The following is a 24,049-nucleotide window of genomic DNA, read 5'->3' on the forward strand; positions in this document are numbered from 1 at the left end:
GAAGATCTACACTTGTGAAAGGAGAAGTAAGAAACCAGTGTAGGCTGAGAACAAGGGGAGAGACAGCTGGGAACGGGTGGGGAAAAAATAGAGATAAAAGAACTGTGAGTGAAGGAAGAGGAGAGAGGTGGAGAAAGGCAATAAAGAAGTCAGAAAGGAGTGTTGAAGAAGTGGGTGAAAGATGAGTCCACAGTGTACTGGGCTATGTAAGGCTGGGGGGACACAGGAATGCAGATTAGAACAATGAGCTGCCTGCTGCAGTGGTTTATGAGCTCTGATTACGTGCTTATATAGTTAAACACAAAATAACGTATTTGCTTAACAATACAAAAAGAGAGAAAAGCAAGGAGTGGGTGGAGGTTTGATAACTTTTTGGATTAGTAATGGTATTTAGAGCCTGTTGCCAGCTCAAATCTAGCAGTTTGATAGTTTTAACAATCTGGCAGCTGTTTACCTGTGTGGAATGAGTTGATGAGACAGGGCCAGAGAGAACCTGAGAGAGGCAGGGCAAAAAAATAAATAAACCATGGGATAAGAGAAACTCCTTCTCCAATCTCAATAGTACGAAAAGCAGTGTAATCATTCTGTTCTACAGAGCTCTGTAGATAGCAAATGAGATTAGGGAAAGAAAGCCTGACAACCACTGCATGATATATGAATTAATAGGGAGCCTGGGATTTTACAAAGGGATGTTCTGAACAACCTGCACCCAGCCCCCTGCTTTCAGATTTTATAGATGTAATTATCCCAAATAATATGAATAGTCGGGGCATATTTCAATCATAGGTTAGAATCTGAATTTTAACTGTTCTTAAACTGTTTACACTTAGCTTGTTCTTATACCGCTATTCATTTGAGTCACGCAACTTATGCCTTATTTATATGCAGTAACTCCTCACTTAAAGTCGTCCCGGTTAACATTGTTTTATTGTTACATTGCTGATCAATTAGGGAACATGCTCGTTTAAAGTTGTGCAATGCTCCCTTCTAACGTCGTTTGGCAGTCGCCTGCTTTGCCCACTGCTTGCAGGAAGAGCAGCCCGTTGCAGCTAGCTGGTGGGGGCTTGGAACCAGGGTGGACCGGCAGCCCCTCTATCAGCTCCCCGCTCCCCTAAGTTCCCTGTGCAGCAGCTGCCCAGCAGGCTATCAATTACCGGGCAGTTCAGCTGTCCCTCCCCCCACTGCCATGTGCTGCTCCTGCCCTCTGCCTTAGAGCTGTTCCCAGAGACTCCTGCTTACTGTTCAGGGGGGGAAGGGGAAGGGCTAAAGTTAGGGTGTCCCCCTCCCCCCTGCTCCTCCACCCCGCTTACCCCTTCTCCATATAGAGCAGGGAGGGGACATGGACGGAGAGAGACATAGAGAGCTTGGGGCAGCAGCTGCTGTCTCAACTTCCTGATCCACTTAAAAAGACAATGCACTTAAGAGTGGGTCAGCTTATTTAAAGGGGCAGTGTGCATTTCTCTCTCTCTCCCACACACAAGGTGTGTGTCTGTCTCTGTCTGCTATGCTGTTTCCCCTCCCTCCTGTTCATGCTGCCTTGTGTGAGAGGCTACATTAACAACAATGTGTTAACCCTTGAGGGCTCAGCCGAGTGCTAGTTCTTCATTTAGCAGCAAGACATTCCCTGGGAAATATCCTTCCCTCTTCCACCCTCTGATTCCACCACCTCAACCAAGCTCCACAATCATCTTAGCTGTGAACAGCATTAAATTGTTTGTTTAAAACATATACTGTGTGTATATCTATATAATATATAGTTTTTTGTCTGGTGAAAAAAATTTCCTGGAACCTAACCTCCCCCCCCCATTTACATTAATTCTTATGGGGAAATTGGATTCGTGTAATATCGTTTCGCTTAAAGTCGCATTTTTCAGGAACAGAACTACAACATTAAGCGAGGAGCTACTGTACTTCATATACTTTAGACTAACTGTTATCTGGGAACTTCATTCTCTAACCCATGGGACGCATGTTGGAATAAATGTCTTCCTTGCCTCATGAGTCTGCTACAGTCTCCAGGGAGTCCTTCATCAGGGTGGCATCTCAATGGCCACACCCACCACAAGGGGCCACTGTCAGTGATCCTCCTGCCCTGGGCTGCAAGAGTCATTCTCCTTTCTCCAGCAGGACTTGAGGGAATGAGTTCTGAGCGTTCCCTGTTGCAGGGCTTTAATGGTGAAGCTATGCACCAGGGAACTCTTCTGCCTCCAGTGGTCACGTAAGTAGCTGGATGCACACGCAGTATCACCCACAGTTCTGCTCTGCAGTGAGTTGTTCAAGGCCTTTTTGAAAAGAGGTCACAGGTTCAGTGGAATTTTAAATGGTCTGTGCAGGGGAGGTTGTTGGTTTTTTTTTTTTTTTAGAAAGTAAGTAAGTTTAGGATTTACCTGATAGTGACAATATCTCCATAAGGAAATGTTTAATGTCATCAAAGTTCTACTTCTGGGTCCTAATGGTTTTGTTAAACTTTACAGTTGACACAATCCATGATCAATATGTTAAAGTAGACCTGGACCTTTGGATCGCACTCTGTCCATAGCCTAGATGGGGGGTGAAAACATGGTTTTGTCAAAAGGAAAAAGAAGCTACTGTATAAACCATGTAATTTACAAGGATCTGGGTTTCGAATTATACAACTTAGACTGGACTTCAGTCAAGGAGTTCTTGCCTTGTTTCTGCTTCTCAGTAATTAATGCACTAAGGAACTGACCTTGGCATAGTTCATCCGGATGAGAAATGAGCTGTGTTTTGGACATGGGGTCCTAAAACATGGCAAGAGCTTATCCCGGTATAAGATGATAATTCTTGTAATGGAGGTCTAGTGACTAAGGAGGGTGTTTGTCACTTCAGCAATCTTTGCCAAGTCAAGGTCAAAGAAATTGCTGTGTTGCCTGAAATGTAAGCACCTTCATTCATATGCCTCATGTGTTATAATTTTCTGGACCAGTTGTGACGTTACCAGAGAAGAGGGGTCTGAGTCAAAAATGTCAGTCAGATATGGAGCTGGGGTAAAATTTTCAAAAGTGACTTAGGCACGTAGGGACCTTGTTGACTTTCAGTAAGACTTAGACTTTGAAGTGCCCAAGTCACCTTTGAAAATGTAAACTAGGTTCCTAAGTCACCTAGATGCTTTTGAAAATTTTACTCCTGGACTTCTCCAAAGTTCAGTGGGTGTTTTGCTCCAGGGTTTAGATTTAGGCCTTTGTATATATTTAAACTTTTTGATTTGGTCAGTTAAAACCATGCTGTACAGGATAAACAATAATGTTCCCTCTATACCTAGTTTGCTGAGATTTTAGATGTTAAGATATGAGATTCTGGGACAGGCATAAAATGCATCCTCCTTTTTGCTCTATAGGAGCAATAACCCTGTCCTTTCCTTAGAAAGATGGCCCGTTAGTTCACAAAAGCAGTATTCTCCATTTCATATTTGTATTGCTTGTAAGACTTCACTACTTTTTAATAAGGTCATATTCCTTGCCTGTGTGTCCAATATTACCAGTTTACTCTATATTCTAGTGCTTTGGGAATTTCATATTCCAAGCCACTTACTGTACTATAAGTAAGAACTTCCACAGAAGCTCTGCTGGTGCCAGGTATGCTAAGATATTATTGCATTATGCTGATTTACTGTGGAGGCTGAGATTAATTTGATCTATTCAGGTAGCCTAGGGAGGTTGTGGAATCTCTTTCATTGAAAATTTTTAAGAATAGGTTAAAGAAACATCGTTAGGCATGATCTAGGTGTGCTTAATCTCCTCTCAGCAAAGGGGGATGGATTAGATGACCCCTTGAGTTCCCTTCCAGATTCAATGATTCTTACATTGATTTTACTGCAAATGCTCTCATGGGAAAGAACATGCTTTGGGGAAATTAGTGGCTAAGTAACTCCTGCTTTACTGGATATTTTCTAAGCATTTTGCTGAGACATTTCAGTAACTATGGGTGCCATCTTGTCCCATTGATTTCAGGTTGATACTCATATGAGTATAAGAGTCTGCTACCTTGGGAATTTTAAGTTTTAATTGAAACACCCCAAATTGAAAAGTTTTCAGCTGAAAACTAAACACTTTTTGGCTGAAACCCCAAAAAGTTCAGTTTTGAGATTTAAAGTCTACATTTTCTCTGGAAAATTTAGGCAAAAATTATTTTTTTCACTCTCATGTATATTTTCCTCCAAAAAACAAAACTTCCAACCAACTTGAGTGTTAATGTTACCAGCTGTTTCAAGAAAAACCAAGAATCCTGAGCTTGACAAGTAAAATTAGATTAATTTCACCCTTAGGAATGAAAAACTATGAAATAGATTACAAGGTGGTTTCACTGTGTGTAAGTCGAGGCAGAATTTTACCTCCCTGAATTTTGATATCTAGATATCAGTAATCTACCATACTAGTATTTCTTCTAAATCTAAATGTAATACTTTGGACAGCAGGAAACAAACTAAAATAAAAGCAATTTGAAGTATGCAACATTATTTTCAGATGCTTCTCTTTTTTTCGTAATCATTTTATTTCATTTTTTTTGACAGATGATGATAATGAAGAGGAGACTGAGATAAATGAGGATACAGGTGTGTGAACATGTTTGTCAAAAACATACTTCTGCAAATTATAAAAGAGTTTGAGAAACAGCTTAAATTAATCACATGACCATGGTGAACCTTGTTACTAGGTTCTATAGTCGTCATCCATTGTAGCCCATTAGTTTGTAATTATGTTTCTTATTAACAACTAGTTTGAACATGAATGGGAAATAATTAGGATTCCACAGTTTAGTTATTTTACTAAGGTGTGACTGTAGAGCAACCCTGGGGGACTTGCATTTGCACATTTCCATTCACTGATTCTGTGTGTTTGTGTGTGTGCGTGTGTGTAGTCATTGACTGTGTGTGTGTGTGTGTGTGAGAGAGAGAGAGAGAGAGATACTTCTGAGTTGGCAGGACACATTTATGGTATTTTGGCCTTCTGAGTTTATTACCTGTATGAATAATTATTGTTGTTCTCTGCCTAGTGCATTGGATGGAACTTTTATAAATACGAATATGTATGGTATTGTGTCGGATGTACAAAATATACATGTGCAAAAGCACACAGTGGCCGTTAAAAATTCAGCACTTGCTGACAGGTATCATACTGTTGTATTTTTGATACCATGATTGTTTGATACCTGGGGGATGGATAGCTCAGTGGTTTGAGCATTGACCCGCTAAACCCAGGGTTGTGAGTTCAATCCTTGAGGGGGCCACTTAGGGATCTGGGGCAAAATCAGTACTTGGTCCTGCTAGTGAAGGCAGGGGGCTGGACTCAATGACCTTTCAAGGTCCCTTCCAGTTCTAGGAGATAGGATATCTCCATTTATTTTTATTTTTATTATTATTATTATTCTATTCTAACCTCTCCAAAAAACTGTGATATCTCCAATTTCACTTTTTATTGGAACCAGTGCATATGTATGTATATTAACTATATTGTTTAGATTTTGGGAGGATTTTTCATTTATAAATATGTACATTACATTAATTTTTAAAAGTATCTAATAGTAGAAATTAAAAATAACTTTTCCACTTTATAGCCAGAATAAGACTCTTAGTATCAGTTCTTTTGTCTTGCTTCTTTTGTAACCCCATTAAATTAAATGAAGTTACCACATGGGTTACATACATTGCAAATCACAACATATCTGCTCCTGTGTGGATTTCAAGCAAATAAGATCACTGCTTCTCTCACGGGGTGCTGATGGGGTACCACATATTCAGCACCTTATGTTGCTTGGTGCCCTATCACGGAGTTATATTTTGAGAATCAGATGTTGGATGTGCCATTAGTACTTGTGTGGCCAAAGTTTAGTATCCTTCATATATCCTTTAGCAGTAGAGAGCGATGCCATTTTGACCCATTAGTGTAAGAACTTAATATTAGTAAGGGACATTTGCATAAATGTCATAAACAGATGAGTTCTGCATTAAGGGGAGAGCTCTGTTTATGGTAATTTAGTCACCAGGCTGAAGAGTATCTGCTCTTAAATGCTTTGTGGGAAAAGTTGATTAATCTGTGTTTAAATAAGGTTGCAACTGCTATTTGCCACTTTCAGTCGCTAATGAATAATCATTTTTCATTCCACTTGACTTCGTGAGGTCATGACTCCCAGACAGAATCAGTAGCTGAAGCCAATATTGATGATCCTGAACTGCTGAGCCATTCAGATCTAATCTGTTCTCAAAGCTCATCTTTGGGTTGTTTCTCTAATGTTTCAGCCTTTAAAACTTCTGGGATTCCTGGAGCGTGCAATAGCAGGCCATCTCATGTGGGCTCTTTCAATCTGGAGACTCAGTTCTAATTAAAGACAGTTGCTAAGGCTAATAGAAAAAGTTCAGATCCTCACTTAGGGCCTGATCTGGTGTTCATTGAAGTCAGTGGACATATTCCCACCGACTTCAGTGGACACCAGATCAGGCCTTTGGAGCAGCTGCAGGAATCAGCCATAAGTAAGGAATAGCAGATGGTCAAATGTGTAGTTTATGGGGAGATGAACATGCTGAGAGTGTATTCTCTGTCTTATGTCTCCACCACCCAGGAGTGTGCATATCTTATTACATTTAGAAACTCTGTTCTTCATAATTTTCTTTTTAAGTAAACAGGGGGATGTTTTAATTGCATGTGTCTCAGATGATCTCCAGTGGTATCTGCTGATAACACTGTATTAAGCGTAGCTGGCACTGATGAGCATTACTGTGAGTTATGACACTGGAGAAGAGTATCTCCAGTAAGTTAGGAAACAATATCTGTATTTTAAAAATACCCTATTCTTAAAGGAGACACTCAAAATCAGCCCTCTAATGGCATTTAATTAGTATTTTTTAGATGATCGGTTTATTTTTCAGGATGCAGCATCTTGTAACAGTTGGTAGCACACTGTTATGTTCAACTCAGAGTGCTCTGATGTTATCATATTTCATTCAGTCTGCTGTCAGAATGGCTGAGTCAAAAGGGCAGCTAGAGTAAACGCTGTTGCAGATTTTTGCCGTTCAGTATCTGATATGTCCTTTATCTGAGAATTATATCTTGCACTGGCAGAGGGAAAGACTAAGTGATCAGATAGATTTTGTCCATCTTTAACTGACGTGATTTAATACTGCAGTGCCATAAGGCTTATCATTTTATACCACATTAATGAAACATTATTGTAAATCTTCACTTTTGGATTACCTGGCTTTTGTATATGTTTTCAGACATATAGGAAGGCAAAAATACCTGTAATGCTACCACAGTTATGCTCAATGATGGCATATGCAAATTATGCAGCCATGTGCTATTATGGGAAGCATAGTTCTGTAAATACATATTCCAGCACTGTAACATAAGGTTTATTCCCCAGAGCCAAAGTTAATTTCCTTAGTATTTGGGGTGAGGGGAACAAAAACACACAAGCAAGTCTCCCCCAGTATTCAATTTCCAAAACCTCTTTAGACCCGTAAGTGTCCTGCTCTCCTTCAGCTGTGAAAATCTTCCCAACCTAACCACACCCCTGCTCTAGCTACCAAAGCAATTGGACCTTATTCCAGTGATAAGCCCCTTGTCTGCCATGTTTCCTGTCAACCCTTCCTGTTACATACCCAAAGTAAATGTCCTACCAGTTATCCCATCTCTCCACCAAGGGTGCAACCTGCCTAGTCCCACCCAGCATCAGAAACCTTCCCTACCCAATATTCCCCACTCACACTAACTTTGAAACCTTTCTGTAAACTATCTCACCTGAACATCAACTATCAGATTGCACGTTCTAATATATACATGTGCGTATGTCGGGGCACTTCATCTTAGATGGGAGCTTTTTCTCTGACTGAGAGGAAAATGTCAGGCACTTTGTCACTGAGCAGGATTTGTGAATGTTTTGGGAGCTGGGAATGGCCTCCCTGAAGTGGCATATTGGCCTTGTGGGTTTGACCCAGGGAGAATAGCCATTCCCCAAATATTATTGTGCGTAAATACCTTTTTGCATGAATGCTCACAAATAATAAAGGGTACAAAAGTGGTTAAATTGAACAGCCATTCAAAACTCAAATAAATGGTTGTAAGCACTGTTTTTTGCCATTCTTGACCAGCTCTGTTCATGATATGTGGTATGTCTCTGCAGAACTGAAAGGATTAAGATTTATTTCTTGGCCATAACACAAATACACATTTTTGAAGCTTACAAAAATCCTGTTCAGTCTTTGGAGTGAGGGAAAATCTACTTGTCTGGTAAAAAGCAATGAAATTGTATATGAAATCACATTCTCCTGAGATGGTTCCTCCACATCCTTTTTGTGAGCATTTTAAGATTCTTTCAATAACGGAAAAACACTGTTCCTTTGGCAATAGTAACTGTTCTAACTTCTCCCAGTGCAAGATCCCTCATCCCCCCCCACCCCCATCTTACTGCAGTCAATTAAGACATTAGATATATTTTCTGATGTATTCAGAGACTCTAGGAAGACCTAGCCATGTTATACATGGATACTTAACACTAAAACTTGATTGGCATTTGATTTTTGAGACTAGAGGAAGCCTCACAGATCGATTAGATGATAACTTCATTTTCAGAGGGGAGAATGGTGATTGAAATATTCATATTGATTTGGTCTCCTAGAGTGAAGCATTGCCAAGCCAAAAAGGGAAAACAGCAGCTATCATATGGGGGCATTAGAGCCAGACAGGCCCCGCATCAATACAGTTCATTATAAATACTCTTTTTTTTTTTTAAAGGAATGGCAGAGGGGCAGCAATCAATCTTTAAAATCTGACTACTTCTATCCTTCGTACTAACCACATGTGTTGAACATGGCCATTGCTTCTGACTGACTCTAGGTAGACTGAATAGCTGAGTCGTTTTATCTCCCTAATATTTATTCCCTGTGGTTGAGTTTGCATGTCCACCAGCCAAGGAAGAGAGAAGTTGATTTTAGCACTCCAAGGATCTTAATTTCATATCTTCTTTTCAAAATCTAGTATTAAAATTTCCAATTTAATTGATCACATCTGCTGGCAGGAAACACAGTCTTCTGTCAAGTGGTTAACCTTTAGAAAGGAAACGTCCAGTTCCTGAGATCAAGCAAATCTGGGGATGTTTTCATACTGCAGTAAATTGATGAATACAAGAGTCCCTTACAATGGGAAGATATAGAAACAATCACCAATTTGAGGTTTTGTTGAATTAACTATTAGTGTTAATTCTCTAGAATTGTGTTTAATACAGGTCTTCATTTTAGAATATTTCCAAGCATTATGGGCTTCTACTGCCTGTAACTTACAGTCGGACTCAGAATTTGGTGAGTCTTATTGCCACATTTAAGTATGGTATGCTGCAGAAAGAACAATGTCCCAGCTAAGCAGGTGGAGAGAGTTCTCCCCTTCCGCAGGCTTCTTGGTGAGGCCAAGGGCTTGGTGAGGGCCAAGTGGGACTGTAAACACCCAGCCAAATCTTGACTACTGCTCAGAGGTAGCAAATCCTATTCCCAAATCCTGACGAATGAGTAGAGAAGTGCAAGCTTTTCCCCACAACCTGGCTTTTTGCAGTTTGGAGGTGCATGTGGCTAAATAGATTGAACTTCTTGAGTCTATCACTATCAGACTCTGAACTCTTTCCAATTTATCAACATCCTTAAATCGAGGGCACCAGAACTGGACACAGTCTTCCAGCAGTGGTTGCACCAGTGCCAAATAGAGAGGTAAAATAACCTCTCTGCTCCTACTCAAGATTCCCTTGTTTATGTATCCCAGGATCTCATCAGCCCTTTTGGCCACAGCATCTCACTGGGAGCTCATGTTCAGCTGATTATCCACCATCCCCCCCCCCCCAAAATCTTTTTCAGAGTCACTGCTTCCAAGGATAGGGTCCCCCAGCCTATAAGTTAGTACAGTGAGCTGGAGAGGCTTGATGCATTTATTCACGTAGAGCTACGCTACTGGTAAGGTGAAATTAGGTTGAGAGTGCACATGTATTAATAGTTTCTAAAAAGTCTCCTTTTTTCTATCAACAAGTCTCACTAACAATCAGTTTACACTTTCGGGTCTAGCTCTGCAAGGAAAAGAACTTGAAACGTACTTGGGTTTTTTTGTTGTTGTTTTGTTTTTAAAGCAACAGCAGAGGGGCCAGTTTTTCAATAGAAATCAGCACCCAACAGCTCCCATTAGGCACCTAAATGAAACGGCCAGATTTCCAAAAGGGCTCAGCGCCTCTGGAGAACAACATGAGCTGCTGGGTGCTGACCCCTTTTTGAAAATCTAGTCATTTCATTTAGGTGCATAAATAGGAGCTGAACTCTTAAGACCATCCAGCACCATTTATGGGTGCTGAATACTCTTAAAAGTCTGACCCTTGGTCTCCAGCAGTCATTTGGTGCACTACATTAAGGTCGTCAGACATGACAAGCCATTCTGGATACATCTACACAGCAATTAAACACGTGTGGATGGCCCAGCTCAGCTGACTCAGGCTTGCAGGGCTGTAAAATTGCTGTATAGACATTCGAGATTCAGCTGGAGCCTAAACGTCCTACACAGCAATTTTACAGCCCTGCGAGCCCGAGTCCCCCAAGCCCAAGACAGCTGACCCAGGCCAGTCACAGCTGTGCCATGTGTCTTTTATTCCAGTGTTAGACATACCCTCAGCTGTTAATATACCAAGTCTTCACAATTTTTGAAGCTTAATCAACTAATTTTAAGTCCTCTGCACACTAGCTCTCAACTACTATAAGCAGGGCCGCCGAGAGCGGGTTTGAGCCCCGGTGAAAAAAAATTTTTGGGCCCCCCAGCAAGGGCGGACCGGCTAAACAGGGCAGACGAGGGGAGGGGAAGCCAGGCCCCGGGCCCCCTTCCGGACCGCCGGGCCCCAGCAATTTGTCCCGGCTTCCCCCCGACTCTCGTCGGCCCTGACTATAAGTGAGTCCAGCAAACCAAATTTAATCTCTTCCCTTCTTGCTGTTGTATTATGGAAAAGTGGGAAGAAAAAAATTGGAAGACTTCTTCAACTCTGAACCTTCTTATTTGAAGGAAAGCTCTCTTAATTAACTTCAAACTTGGTATCAAACTTCTACCTCTGCCTCACATCCATACTGCCAATTTTTAGGTTAATATTCCTTTGTTAGTGGATTTTGGCAATGAATGCAAAACTGGGCTGCTAACAGAAATTCTTCTTCTTGAACATATTCCTCCGCTAGTCCATAACACAGTACGATGCACATTGCTTAAAAACAGCTACACATTAAAATATTATTAAATGTTATAGATCTGAAGACAGTGAGAGTGCGAAGGCATGAATCATTTAAATATGAGCTTTATTCAAGGTTGAGCTCTCAAAGTTCAGTTTGAACCCACACACATCCATTATGGCCCCTCATACAGCATATTAGGCGGTGCTGAATCTTCCAAATGCAAGTGTAGGCATTCTGCGTTGAAAGGAATGCTGAGATAAAATATACTTATTGCCACAATCGCCTGCATATTAATATTTCATAAAATAATATTACTCGGAAATAATATATTTTGTGCTTGCAGAGGGATTGGAACAAAAAGCCCAGTCACCATCTCCCATGAAGTGCAAAGCAAAGAAATCTGAGAACCTGAAGGATGATAATGAGGGTAGGTGGCATTAAAGATCTTATTCATTGATCTTCATTTTTAAATTATGCAGTATACAGTACTTTCATTTTAAAATATCCCTACTGTCTATATTGGCTGTGCATGTGTGGTTTTTTTCCTTTGCTAATATAATTTTGGCTCTAGGTCACGGGAATGGAGTTCTAATACAGGTGTGTTTTATGTCAATGTAGATTCAAAATTAAAAATGCTGTTTTCACGTAATGCTCTACTTGTTACTGTTCCTGTAATATGGGAAATTATGGTTGTCTTTACTTGTGATATGCTCTTACATTGTGTAAGTGATGATGCCAAAAGTAATATACGTTGTCCTTGTAATAGGGTCCTCGATGGACTGGGAAGCCTAGTGGTTAGCATGCACTCCATCATGGGGCAGTGGTAGGGGATCCCAGGCCCACCCACACCCTGGTCCCTTGGAAGGTTGGCAGCGTTAGATCTGAGGAGCGGGGTTCCCACTGAGTTACCATCCCTGGCTCACTTCCTACCATGGCTTCTCTTTGCTTCTGATCCCAGATGGGGGTGGGGGAGAGGAAGAGGAAACCAGTCAGTCAGCCCCATCTGGGCTCAGCATACAGTCCTGGTACTTCAGGGAGGCGCCTCTAGCCCCATTTGGCAAGAGCCTTCCGGGTAGGTCTGTACTCCTCTCCAGCCTTCTGAGCTGTGTTGCTCCCTTTTCAACCCTGTCTCCAGTTGGAGCATGGTCTCCAGGGTTGGAGGGGTGGGGTTATCTGGACCCAGTACTGTCCTTTAACCCCTTCCATCCCAGTGTGGGGCTTGTATACCCCATCACAGTTCTGTTGGGTTCACTGTTCAGATAAGTGCACTGTTTACCAAAATATTTCCTTTCTGGAAGAGAATTTAGTATATATATTTACACATTAATCATGCAGATAAAGCCCCAGTTCAGAAAAGCCCTTATGTAAGTGCTTAAGTCCATCCCTATTCAGGGAAGCACTTAAGAAAAAGTTTAACTCTAAGCACATACTTATGTGCTTTCTTGAGAAGGATTGTGTTCCTGAACTGAAGCCTATAGGGGGAAGGTAGTCCATGTGCGCAGAGGTACTAGAATCTATGGTGCTGAAGTGATGCCATTCTAATATTGGATCAAAGTGCAATAATTTTAGGTGGACTGACATCTCATTCACAGAGTTTCCCATTGAAGACCTTCATGCCATAAAGATTTGTAGTCTAATAGATTTTCATATTGTAGATTTTCATGTTGTTTTGGGATGTGCTCCTCAGAAGAATGTTTACTTGTTATTGAGTGCCCTCATGATGAGATAATTAATATGGGGAGCCTTAATCCTTTATTTCCATGATAGTTTCTTATCACAGGATCCCTTTGACCCAATGTTCCCAAGATGACATGTTTCACTCTCCACCTAACCCAATTACTACATGATCTTCATCACTCTGACTTAGTGCTGCAAGGAGTGCTCCTAAAGTACCCTGGCTGGGGCATATAGCATGAATCATAAAGCCCAGAAAGATAACATCCTTCACTTTAAGTAACTGCCAGTAACATGCTGTCACTGACATCCTGACATGGTTGTTAGTGGCAAGTACTTAAAGCAATGGATGTCATCACCTTGGAGGTGTGGAGGGATCTAAGAAATCTTTTCCTAACTGGCCTTCTTTCTCATTAACCATGCACTGAGGCCACCTAAAAATGCAGTAGCAATTTCATGTCTTGAGGAGAGAACTTTCACAATGGCAAAATAAATGCATCCATTTGGATACAGGCTGACCGCTTTGGAAGATCATAGAGAATTGAAGCCTGATGTCATTTTCCCTAATGAGGATAAACAATCATATATATTACCGTATTTTTTTGCTTGGGGAGTGACTAGAACTTAGCATTGTATGAGAGATAAAAATAAAGAAAAAAGTTGGATGTTGTAAACCCCTGTTTTTCCCTTTCATTGGAAAGAGAGATGATAATATTCCTTTAACTGCTTTTGTGCTGTACCAGATGAGACCTTCCAGTTTTACTATTCTTGTCAATGTTTCTTCATGACCTACAGTTCACTTTGTGGAACACAAATAAATGCATTGGAAGAGTGAAGTAAATAGCATGGCAGGAGAATGATTACGTTACCCTGGAACTGTAGAATGTTTGGACTCCTTGAATTTGATGCTGTTCTGTGGATTTTGCTGATGCAGAATTGAGGCCTGTAACACATAATCACTGCTGCAAAATTTAATCTATTTGGTGATGGAATTCTCTTTTCCTTAGGCAGAAATCAGGTTGTAATGCATAAGGGCTGAAAGTCTAAATTTATACTCAAGAGTCCTTGTGATGGAAAAAAGTAATTAAAGCATCCACAGAGGGGGAAGGGCAGAGTGGGAGAGAGAGACTCTGGATCAGATTTCTATAGAATTACCTTTGCCTCAGTTTAAAAGAGATGTCAAATAGTTTAGGCCCCTGATACTGAATTCCTAAAAACTTGCAAAGTGGCCAGATTGTAATGTAACACCCTGTGAGCCATTGCAATGTAAGTAACTAGGGTTTGCACACATTTGTCTGAGAACAGAGTTTAGCCATAAACTAATGATCTAATTACTACCTAGTATGTTGTTTCTAATTAATTAAAAGAAATCTTATGGCAAGGCTTGCAGATGAACAAAGCTGTGAATACGTGGCATGATTCAGGATTGTGCATATGCATAGCTCTGTTTATATACTGCACACTCATTAGAGGGAAAATATTATTTTCCCCAAGCTGGCATCACCAATAATAATAATGAACCATAGAAACCACAAGAAGAGTCTATGTAAATTTCAAGTTCTGTAGGATTTTGTCCTGTACTAAGTGTCCATTTAAAATAAAGGTGGGAATATGTAGCGAGGCCAAGGTTTACTCTTAACAGCCTACTGACTCTACCCTCAGTGCATGTCCCCAGATGGCAACCTGTAATACTGATCCACTGAGCTCAGTAATATTTTTCTACAATGTGCCCAGCTGCTTCACGGGTTTGAGCTAGTGTAGTAGTACCTTTTCAGTACATCTAAAATCTCTCCAGAAGATCATGGGAAACTGATTCCTGTATCGTTACCCCCTCTGCAATGAAGGAATGTCAAATCAATGGTTGTTTGTAGGGAGTTTGTTTTCTAGTAAGCTAAAATATATATTTGGCATGCTAATGAAAGTAATTTTATACTGGTTTCAGAGTAGCAACCATGTTAGTCTGTATCCGCAAAAAGAACAGGAGTACTTGTGGCACCTTAGAGACTAACAAATTTATTTGAGCATAAGCTTTCGTGGGCTACAGCCCACTTCATTGGATGTATTGAACCTCTAAAGTATTAATGGTCTCTCTTTTTATGCTACTAAAAGTATCGTTTTATATATTCGAACCATTGAGAGAGAAGCAAGTGTGAACTGCATAGCAGATTTTTCTACCAGCCATTTATTGCATTGTGTACGTGTTATAATGTAGGGTAGGTAGATCATTATTTGGGAGTTCAGGAATAGATGGGGCACTCTTTATTCTTGAACTCCCTGAAGTATTTTAACTATTGCATTTGCAAATGTCCTCTTTATATTATATATATAATTTTTTTTTTTTTTTACAATTGCACTGAGGGGTAAAATCAGCCAGTCGTCATTTTTACTTTACCATCACTCAAATGCACTCAGAGATTGGCAGGCTAAAAAAAATTGAAGTATGAAAAACAAGTTTGCCACTTCAAAAAGTGGTATTTCCTATCTTGGTGGCTTGATAAATGTAAGATTTTTAAAGTGACATTGTAGACAGCCAAGATAATGAAACTCAAAATTCCCCCAAAGACACGTGAGTCTTTTTGCTTTATTTATGTTTTTGGAATTAACTAAATCTTAAAGCTATGCCTATCCAAAGCTATAGGTACTCTTTGCCTCCATTAAAAACACAATGCAAAAATAAATACATAGGTAAAATAACAGCAAATGAAACAGACCTATCATGAATCGGCACATGTTACTCCCATCACCCTTTTCCACACAGCAAAACCAAGAACTTCCGTGTGTCTCCTCTCTAGCTCTGCTAATGGACTTATGGACACTTTGAGTAATAAGGATGAAATAAGAGAGACTTCTGGTATGGCAAGGAGGAAGAGCTGTTGCTCATCAGTTCCATCGGGGATCTCTAGGCAAAAACAGAACCAAACCACTGAAGAGCAGCCTCATTCACTCCTGCCAAGGACCTTAGATGTATGAACATGATCTCATAATATCAAAGGCAACTGATAGATCTATCAGTATCATCATGGACACCTGATCTTTCTCCATTACCAGGAGTAGATAATTAACCCATGCAAGAAGAGCCATCTTGGTGCCTTACCCAGGTCAGAATCCTGATTGCACAGAGGATTTGAAGGCATACAGGAGCTCTGAGAGTTGTCCTGCTGCAGCCTTTTCCATAATCTTTACCAAAAAGTAAAGGTTAGATACTGTTTGATAGATGGGCAAACTGTTAGCATCAAGAGACGATAATTTGAAGCCTAACCCCCATGTAAGGAGGTTCTGTGGGAATTGTGCATCTTGAATGAATTCTGTTTTCTCTTTACCTGGCTGACAAGGAAAACTGTTTGATGGATGATCCAAGTCACAAGGGTCAAGATGTACACAAATCATATTAAAAACACTAGGTTGAGGAGAGTTCCTTTGCCTGATGAGGTAATCTGACTATAGACCTCTTAGCTTTCAAGTCTAACATCATATGTCTGAAATATTGTTCAAAAGTGGACAGAGATCTAGGCTCACTGATGGATGGAAGTTCTTGCCTCCTTCAGACAGAACCAAGTGTGTGCATCACCTGTGTGTTCTCTTTTGCTTTGCAGGTACAGGAAGTTGATTGTTGACGTGCATCTAATTTTGATAGCTCTTTTGGCTCAGGAGATCTGGTAAACAGATAATTTTTTTCTAGAAAAAGATTTTTCCAGAGACAAAACTTTTGTCTCCATCAGGAGAACATTTATTACACCCACATCTAAAGTCAGTGGTCTCTCAGTTAAGGAGTAACAACTCACATTTGTCTTATTCCTAGTATCTGGTAGAATTGTATCTGGTTAGAGATGAAGTCTGATTTATTTTTCCTCTCCTGGTCCCTGACTCAGCAAAGCACTCAAGCACATGCTTAACTTTAAAGATCTGAGTAATCCCATCCTTATTCAACAGAACATGCTTAAGTCCCTGGAAGTAATGGAGGCTTAAGGGCTTTGCTGAATCTTGGCCTTAAAGTCCATCTAGCAATTATTGGTGCTTACCATTCTCCAGTAGAGAGACATGGGTAATCATTAACTCTGTTAAACACATCCTTAAATGTCTTCCAATTCTATGCCCAGTTGGCAATCTCCCTCCTCCTTAAAATTTGGACCCAATGTTAACTAGTCTCTCACATTCCCCTTCTGACTAAGTTTCAGGGTGTCCTGAAAATGTATAGAGAATAATTGTTTTGCCCTTTGAGTAGAAAAGTGGTAATTGTATCTCTTTCATATCCCACAGGACAATGATGTTCAGCTATAAACCTGAACTACAGTCATGATATATTAAAAATGTTAAATGCAGTGTGTTGCATGTATCCTCAAAAAGAATATTTTAAACTAAGAAAAGATACCATAGAAGAAATTATTCTGGGGATACAAAGCAGAAAATCAGAGAATCATAGGACTGAAAGGGACCTCGAAACATTTCTCCTTAATGTAGAATAGTTATGTTTAAAGGGATGCTGTTAACCCCTTTCTACTTTGATTGAGGACTTGTTACTTCATTTTTAATTTGAAGTCTGCCATCTGTCTTGACTGATTACACTGCTCTACAGTCAAAATGCTTCTGAAATAAATGTAGTCAAACTTTACTAATTCTGGGTCACTGAGAACGAAAATGATGCTTAAAATTGTTGATTGGCTCTAGTTTTCAAGATATGCTATTGGGTCAGTATATACGACCCTTGACTTGGGAATGGCGGAGGATAAGTGAGTTATAAAGGAAAGGGATCTCAATTTAAACCAGAAATGACTAAAATACATCTTTGACTGGATCTATGAATAAATCTATGACTGGGTTTGGACAGTACTTGCTTTTTAGGCAAAACAATGAATGATGCAATCTGAAGCTGGTATTGCGTCATACATGATATGAATTGCATCATGTTATTCCTAGAAGTCATGGATGATGCAATCATAATGAAGCTTACATCACTCTGCTGAACAAATTGCCCTATATCAGCGCTAGAAATGATACAGTGTCATGCTCTCTTATTTGTCAGTGTTTGATTTTGCAAAGGGACACATTTCTGTTTAGCCAAAGTGAGCAGAGATGCCTCGTACTTGTGTGAACAGTGCAGATAACTTCTGCTATGTTTGTGGTGAAGTGACTTTTGCATCACAAAAGCGCAGTATAACCACTATGGTTAAGAAAGCCTATCACCTTTGTTTTGGCTGCAAAATTGGAGATCAGGACAAGAGGTGGGCCCCACACATATGCTGCAACACTTGTGCAACAAATCTTCGCCAGTGGTTGAACAGGAAAAGGAAATCTATGCCTTTTGCAGTGCCAATGATTTGGAGAGAGCCAACAGATCATAGCAGCAATTGTTACTTCTGCATGGTGCCTCCAGTTGGGAAAGGTGTGTCAAAGAAGAAAAAGTGGACTGTGCATTATCCAAACATTCCATCAGCTATACGCCCAGTACCCCACGGAGAAGGACTGCCGGTTCCTGATGCACCAGAATCATTCTCACTTGAGTCAGACGAGGAAGAGGAAGAGGATGAAACTTCTGGTCCTGAACTATCAGTGTCACAGGACCCACATTTTCTCCCATCCTCCTCCTCTGAACCACACCTCATAACACAAGGTGAACTGAATGACCTTGTCAGGGATTTGGAACTACCCAAGAGTAAGGCAGAGCTGTTGGGCTCCAGACTACAGCAGTGGAATCTCCTGGCAGGTGAAGTTAGGGTTTCCATGTTCCGTGACCGTCAAAAGGATCTTGTCCCATTCTTCTTCATGGAAGGTGATCTTGTAGCCTGCAACAACATCGATGGTGTGATGGCAGCCCTCAACATCGTTCACGATCCAGATGAGTGGAGACTGTTCATTGATTCATCGAAGACGAGTCTTAAAGCTGTTTTACTGCATAATGGCAATGTTTTGCCATCAATTCCAGTTGGTCATGCAGTCCATATGAAGGAAACCTATGACAACATGAAACAACTTTTGAGGTGCATAAACTATGACCAACATCAGTGGCAGCTTTGTGGGTGATCTGAAGGTTGTTGCTCTCTTGCTTGGTCTGCAGACTGGATACACAAAGTACTGCTGTTTTCTCTGCGAATGGGATAGTCGTGCAAGAGATTCCCACTACATCAAGAAAGATTGGCCACTCCGACAGTCATTGGAGCCTGGGAGGAAAAGTGTTCAGCATCCACCACTTGTTGAATCGAGGAAGATTTTGTTACCACCCTTACACATCAAGCGGGGTCTGATGAAGAACTTTGTCAAGGCCATTGACAAAACACAAGCAGCTTTCAAGTACCTCCATGGAAAATTTCCAAGGTTAAGTGAAGCTAAGATAAAGGAAGGTGTCTTTGTTGGTCCTCAGATTCGTGAACTTCTTCGAGATGATGCATTTGACCATGCACTGCGTGGCAAGGAAAAGACGGCATGGAAAGCCTTCCAGTTAGTGGCAATAAATTTTCTCTGAAACAACAAGGCAGACAACTACAGGTTGTTGGTGGAAAACCTCCTCAAGGCATACAAAAGCTTTGGTTGCAACATGTCACTAAAGATACATTTTTTGCACTCTCATCTAGATTTTTTTCCACCGAACTGCGGAGCAGTGAGCGATGAGCACGGCGAGCAGTTTCACCAGGACATTGCAACAATGGAGAAACGCTATCAGGGCAAATGGAGCCCATCAATGCTTGCAGACTATTGCTGGTCAGTGACAAGAGATGCTCCATTTAATGAATACAAGAGACAAGCCAAGAAGCGCCGAGTAGACACTGAATAGGACTAAACTACGTACATAATAGTTCTTTGCCTTTTGTTTCATAATAAATTTTATTTATATAACCCTTTTGCTGATTTTTAAAGTGTTACATAAACAGGACAGGTGAAATATTATCATGTAAAGCAACCATAAACACATGAAAAGACCTAGGTTTACAATTTATGATTAAAACTCTACTATCTACACAATATACATAGACATAAAATGTAAAAACTTAAATATCTTAGAAACAGTAGCCAATCAGTTGTTTTAATTGTTATATTTGAATTCAGCACATCAAAATACATAATAAATAGCACATTTTATCTCTGAAGCAGACGACTTCTCAAAAATTGTAGACCAGTGTTACAGCACTAAGGAAATCAGATGATCTGTTTCCATTTGGCTGGCAAAAAATATTGACAGTCTTTTTTTTCTACTTCTAAAATGAACACTTCTTGAAAGATTCTTTATTGTGTTTCGATGGCTGCTAGTATTTCATTAAATTGCTGCATCCCACAGTGTTACAATGTAAAGCGTAATACAGCTTTGAAAATGCATCCCATTTTAATCTATGTTGGTAGGCCTGATCATTCCTCCTATGTCTCTCTGAGAACCCTCTTGGTTTTTTTATACAATTTTATATACACCTGTTATCAGGTAAACAGCTGAGAGTGCTGTTTTCACTATGAATAATTTTTCAGTAGATTTTCCCACTATTGAGATAGTATACGTTGCAAAGTACTCGTGTAATGTTGTCAGAAAAAAATTATATACTGTGACATGCCAAGTTACCTCCAGGGTACTCATCTGTCAAGGAAATAATTTCCCATTTCTATCCATTATGTGAATAACAATAAACCACTCTGATTATTCAAACTCAGGGCAGTACAGAGTGGTAGGACTGGCCCCACTGCTTATGAAAATTTAACACAACAAATTAGTAATATGTACATTTAGTGAACAAGGTCCAGCTCTGTGTGTGTGTGTGTTTAATTAAGCAGGTTATTTTGTTTTCAATATATCTAATCTCATACATTGCTTTCTCTGACCTTCTCTTCTTCCTGTTACACCTCTGCACCCACATAATTGCATACGCTGTATGTGAGCAATCATAATATGTCACTGGAGGCTTTATTTGCCTGTGGTTCTGAGAAAAAAAACACACATGCTGTGTTCTGCTTATTAGCAGGACATTGTTAACAATGTATTAGCTGCTTCATCCTCAAATACACTGTATTACATACACACGATTAATAGATCAGTCAATACAGTAGACACAAAACCACTGATCCTGAAGAAACAATCCTGACTGTTTCTGAATTGAATTATATCTGCTTACCCATCAACCAATCAATCAGAGGCAGCATTACCTCAAAAGATGGGCACAGTGTTCAGAATCAAGATTGCTATTTCCAACTCTGCCATTGCTTTGCTGTTTGCTCTTAATCAAGTCACTTGAACTTTTTTTTTTTGCTTAGTTCCTCTATTTGTGAAATTGAGATGACAATAATAACACATTCACAGCACTATTTTAGATTTTAAGTGCTTTGACAAAGGTTTGTATTATTATTTCCATCATCCAGCTTAGGAAAACATGAGGTACAAAAGGAGTGTGTGTGTCACCTCTCCCCATGTGAACCCTAAAGCCTTAAAGATAAGAAGATAAATAAAAAGAATCCAACTATGCAGTATTTCTTTTTAACAGGGGCTTAGTCAACTTGATGTTAATTTTAACGTTTGTACTGCATAGTTCTGACTGATTGCCATTGAACTCGCTTGCATACAAGTAATTTTACCAGGTGTCCTGTATTCAGCATAGGGAAATATGGTCACTCTAAGAATAGACCTCACAAATCACATCTCCTGAGTACCAACCTTCTGCCTTGTCTAGTGAACCGTCCTACCAGATCTAACCCTTAGTTATCTCACAAGGCTATTGTGAGGCTTAGTTACTTAAGGCCTGATCCAAAACCTATTGAGGTCAATGGGAAACCTCCCAATCACTTCAGTGGCCTTCAATCAGTCCCTTAATGTTTTCTTAGTGCTTTGAATATATAAAGTACATTACATTATAATTGCTATTTTTACCTTTGAGATAACCCTCCTGCACTACACTATTTTCTCCTTCCCCACAGAACCTTACATTTGCTGACTAAAATGCTACAGGCAAATGAAAAAGTAACAAGGTGTTCCTAGCCAGCACTTAGCAGGCATGGCAAGCTGATAGCAGCATGTTAAATTCTGGCTCTGCACTGAGGTAAATTGTTAGAACAGCGAGCAGGGAATAAGTCTCATAACTGCATTACACAATAACTGGAGCTAATTCTTTCCTAACCCCTGTTAAAGTTTACCCCATAGGGTTATACACCAGTGGTGATTAAAATTGACCTAAATCATAATTTAATTAAAGAAATTAAAATGCAGATTGAAAATGTTCAGTAACCTTAGGCCACCACCCTAATGATTTCGTTTTAATGTGTTTATAGCTTTGGAATAATGGGGTTTGTGTGTGTGTGGTTTTTGTTGTAATTTTGATATCTTTTTGCCACTGGGATACTGTGAAATGAAATGCTCTCTGAGGTGCTGATTTTGATCCAAACATTTATGCATACTTTGTTGCATGTAAATAGTCCCATCCCACTGACGTCAATAGGGAATTAAGTATAGGTATAAGTGATTGCAGGACTGGGGACTATGTTTTGAGTTTACCCTTGAGTTTATTCCCCTTCATTATCCCAGGTGGACCTTTATATTATTATTATTATTAATTTTATTTTCTGTTAAAAAGGTTAATAATCCTGTTTTTCCATTATGGACCAAATCCTGGGTTACCTTGCATATACATCTCAAACCAAACGAGGGCCAGTTACTACCAGAGCACTGATTAGAAGACAGCCATGCCATTTCTGGCTGGAAACCCAGAGAGAGAGCATGTCCAGGGCTTCCATGACAGGAGTCATAGAGGGGCATCATATAGTGTGACCCAGAGCTCATAGATGTGGTCCACTTGGACACATATGTGACTATTACAAGCAAGATATGACCCTGCGTCAGCGGCCCTTCATGAGCCATTTAACAGTAAGGGTGATTAACCACTGGAAAAACTTCCCAAAGGATTGCAATGGCGTCAACTCTATTTCTGCTCCGAGGGCTTGTCTTCACTACCAGGGTAAGTCGACCTAAGTTATGCTACTCAGGCTACGTTATTCAGGTCATAGCTTAGGTCGACTTACCCTGGTGTCTTCACTGAGCTGCATCGACAGAAGGCGCTCTCTGGTCGACTTACATTAATCTTCTCGAGGAGCTGGAGTACCAGAGTCGACCGGAGAGCACTCTGCAGTCGATTTAGCGGGTCTTCGTTAGACCTACTAAATCGGCCCCTGCTGCATCGATTGCAGCAGCATCAATTTCCCCTTGGTGAAGACCAGCCCTAAGAAGGAACAGATTGTGTAGAACAAGCATTTCTCAGGCTGTTTGCTGCCAAAATATGTGCAGTATAAATGCTGCTTTTGCAGGGCATTTATTGTCCTATTTGGAGGGTGGAGTTAATGCCAGTTTCACTGGTTAACCAGAATTTAGCTCTTTGACTCAAAAATGTGGTACAGTTTGGGCTCTTTAATATTCTGTATTTCCCTGGAAAAAATGTTCCAGCTCTTTGCTGATGTTTTATGGTTAGAATCTGACCGACACCTCCCCCCCTTAGATTCATAGATTTTTGAAGTCAGAATGGACCATTGTGATCATCTAGTCTGACCTCCGGCATAACACAGACCAGAGGACTTCCCTGAATTAATTCCTGTTTGAACTAGAACAGTCAATGGTGTAGCAATCCGTTCTCCAGAGAGCAATTACAGAGAAAATGGAAAATGCTAAAATCTCTCTCATGCTCCAGTTGTGAGATTATCTCTTGGTTTTTCTTAGAGTTCTTGTTTCATCCCTCTCTCATATGACTTTCTGCTTATTATTGTATCGGCTGCTTCGTTTTGGGGATGCTATTACAGCTGGCATATGACCCTGCATACTAAATACCTCTCTCTAGCACAAAGTGGGCAAACCCTTGCAGATTTTCATATTTTCTCGTTTTAGTTTGCTATTGTGTCTTACTTTTCCTGCTTATTAACCATTGGCTAATCTGCTTACTACTAGATATTAAATGCAGGTGTGTATCTTCTTTGGAATTTCCTTACTGTCATCAAAGAAACAAATGAGACGCGAGCAAGCGCCTATCAATCAGTAGCCAGTTTGGCAAGGGAAAGCAAAAATAGATTGCCAAAAGTCTATACTTTAGAGACTGATGTGCTTATTTTGTCCATATTACGCTACTGTAAGTCATGTACTCCTGTGTTTTTGACTGTCTGCCATTCTGTGGGAAAAGAAACAGATGTTCCCATTTGTCTTTTGATGTGGCTCAAAACCATTTACATTTACTGGCC

At 40.2% G+C, this 24,049-nt stretch overlaps 1 protein-coding gene across 1 annotated transcript in view; it reads left to right on the forward strand.

Annotated features, from left to right (window-relative positions):
- The window catches only part of MACROD2 (mono-ADP ribosylhydrolase 2), a 1,327,587-nt gene that overhangs the window by 1,223,036 nt on the left and 80,502 nt on the right, over window positions 1-24,049 (forward strand). Inside the window, exons 10-11 of the mRNA XM_026653173.1 lie at window positions 4,532-4,573; window positions 11,538-11,621. Of these exons, the coding sequence (XP_026508958.1) occupies window positions 4,532-4,573; window positions 11,538-11,621 (126 nt within the window). The remainder of the gene's footprint in view (window positions 1-4,531; window positions 4,574-11,537; window positions 11,622-24,049) is intronic.

The sequence above is a fragment of the Terrapene carolina genome, unplaced genomic scaffold, assembly GCF_002925995.2.
Source record: "Terrapene carolina triunguis isolate 2854851 unplaced genomic scaffold, T_m_triunguis-2.0 Scaffold132, whole genome shotgun sequence".
Taxonomy (NCBI): Eukaryota; Metazoa; Chordata; order Testudines; family Emydidae; genus Terrapene; species Terrapene triunguis.